Below are 2,069 nucleotides of genomic sequence, written 5' to 3' on the forward strand. Positions count from 1 at the left end.
GATCACTGCAAGCAACTCAGGCAGCAACTTGGCAGTAGCTTGCTTTTGTTGCTGTTGGTTGTGCTGCTGCTGGTCCTGTTGGGATTGCTGCTGCTGCTGTCACAGCTGCTTTTTATGCTACTGGCACCGACGTTGTTGCTGCTGCTGGTTTCTCTTGCATCTGTAGCATGGGTGCACCTTGGCCGACGAAGTGCCTCTGCACAGCAGCAGGTGCTACTGAGGATGAAGAACCCCCACGCGAACCAAAACGCATGAACTGCAGGCACGGCACCGGTGAATTATCCATTCCTGTTTAGGATTTACGGTTTAGAATTCTTTTGCGTTTGCAGGGATTTCTAACACTGGGGGAAGACCTCGCAGCCCTCCAGCCAACCATCGTTGCTGCCTCGGGAGGCATTTTGCCCATGTTGCATTCGGCAGTGAGTCCAGCGGGGCTATGCGCTGCCTGCCGCTGTTTCCTGTGTGAAGATTTGATGGTGGTTCAGTGTTGCATGTTGCTTACAAGGAGCACATATCTTGTTCATAGTATTCTTATCTGTTTGCGAAGAGCCCATGGATTGTAAAGAGCACGTTCTATGGCCTATGTTAACGGGTCAATTGATGTCAGCAACACACTGTAGTATAGGATGATGCTTTATAGAAACGAGATCCTTCAAATGATCCGTACCTAAACTTTCGCCCCAAAGCCCTACTACAGATACGTGTGTCAGTTCTAATACATGGGACCTGCCTTATGAATAGCCAACGAAGCCCGCACTCTTATTTTTATATATTCTCCTTCATTTCAATTTCGCCTCACAAGGCTCAAACGAAACAGGGGTGCATACAATCTTGATTTGTGTTTTTGCTTCCTCGGTTATTGGTTTTCTAGTTCGTTCGCCTTTTGAAACGTGTTTTTGGTTTTTTGTCATTTTGCCCTTTGTTCCGGTTTAATATGCATTTATTTGTTTATTGATGTTTGTATTTTACCTGTCCATTATTTCAAGTATTATTTCTTCATGGGTTTGTTTGTTCAGGCAAAGCGGACGCTGAAGAGCTTGGGCCGGCTGCGCCGATTTTGGGTTTTACTCAAGCTGAAGTGGAGGGCCCGAAAGTATTGGCAGATGGGGGACTTTGAAATCTTATCGCGACTGGTGAGTTGTTTGTGTAGCTTTACTATTCGTCTTAGTAGTCTGTTTCAGTACGATGCTTGGTTTGCTCCGTGGATGCATCTGGATTTAGTTCAATCGTGTTAGATTTACGTTAATCGTATGATTTGCTTAGCCTCTGCAGGTGTTTGTGCGTATTCTGATTGGATGACATGTTTTTGTTGTCGGTGTTTCTCGGGGTAGCGCGTTCACTTAGTTGTTACGTTGCTCCTCTGCTCTGAGCATTGGGCCTACCTGCATGTGTACTGAGTTTCGGCTTTCCGTTTCATTCCGTCGCATTAAAGTGTTTTGCCTGCTTATTTACCAGACGTTTCAGTGGTTTCCTTCTCTTACTTTGCTGTTTGTGATTCTGTTTCTGTAGTTCGCTTGTGTGTTTCGCTTGCCTTTTTTTGTATGGTTGGTGTGTTTGTTTAAGTTATACGGTTTCTTAGATTGCATATGAAGACTCCGAGCGTACAGTTTATGCATCGATGCTTTTGAGTGGTTGCTGAAAAGAGCAACACCAAACCCTAATCTGTTGCTCACTCGTACTGCACCCCCACGCGTTGCGGCTGTTCTGTGTCTCCTGTACACACAACGAAACAAGTGAATTGAGGTTCCACATAGAATATATGCATGCGCGTACAAAATGGTAATATAGAGGGGGGTACAATACAGATGGGACGAATAAAAAAGGAGCAGCACGCAACACAAAGAGAGCAACACGTGAAACAGCGGCGAACAGAGAGAGAAAAATCGAGGAAAAAGAGGGAGCCAAACAGGAAGAAGGCACAGTGAAGAAACAGGAAAGCTGAGAATTTCAGGACGTGCACTGCCTGTGTTGCGTTTTTGCTTGTTGTTTCCAGCAGCCATTTGAAGAACTGAAAGCTCAACTGGCCTCCGTGCACACCATCATTGCTGCGCCGGCTTTGGTTTCGAGCG

The 2,069-nt window shown here is 45.9% G+C and overlaps 1 protein-coding gene across 1 annotated transcript in view; it reads left to right on the forward strand.

Annotated features, from left to right (window-relative positions):
• EMH_0032180 (uncharacterized protein) overlaps positions 1–1,509 on the forward strand; it is a gene marked incomplete at both ends in the record, with an annotated part of 6,602 nt that extends 5,093 nt beyond the window's left edge. The window contains 4 exon segments of the mRNA XM_013494607.1: positions 1–34; positions 330–419; positions 1,017–1,133; positions 1,456–1,509. Of these exon segments, the coding sequence (XP_013350061.1) occupies positions 1–34; positions 330–419; positions 1,017–1,133; positions 1,456–1,509 (295 nt within the window).
• Between the last annotated feature and the right edge of the window lie 560 nt (positions 1,510–2,069).

Source organism: Eimeria mitis, genomic scaffold (assembly GCF_000499745.2).
Source record: "Eimeria mitis Houghton genomic scaffold, Emh_scaff1217, whole genome shotgun sequence".
In the NCBI taxonomy this organism is placed as follows: Eukaryota; Apicomplexa; class Conoidasida; order Eucoccidiorida; family Eimeriidae; genus Eimeria; species Eimeria mitis.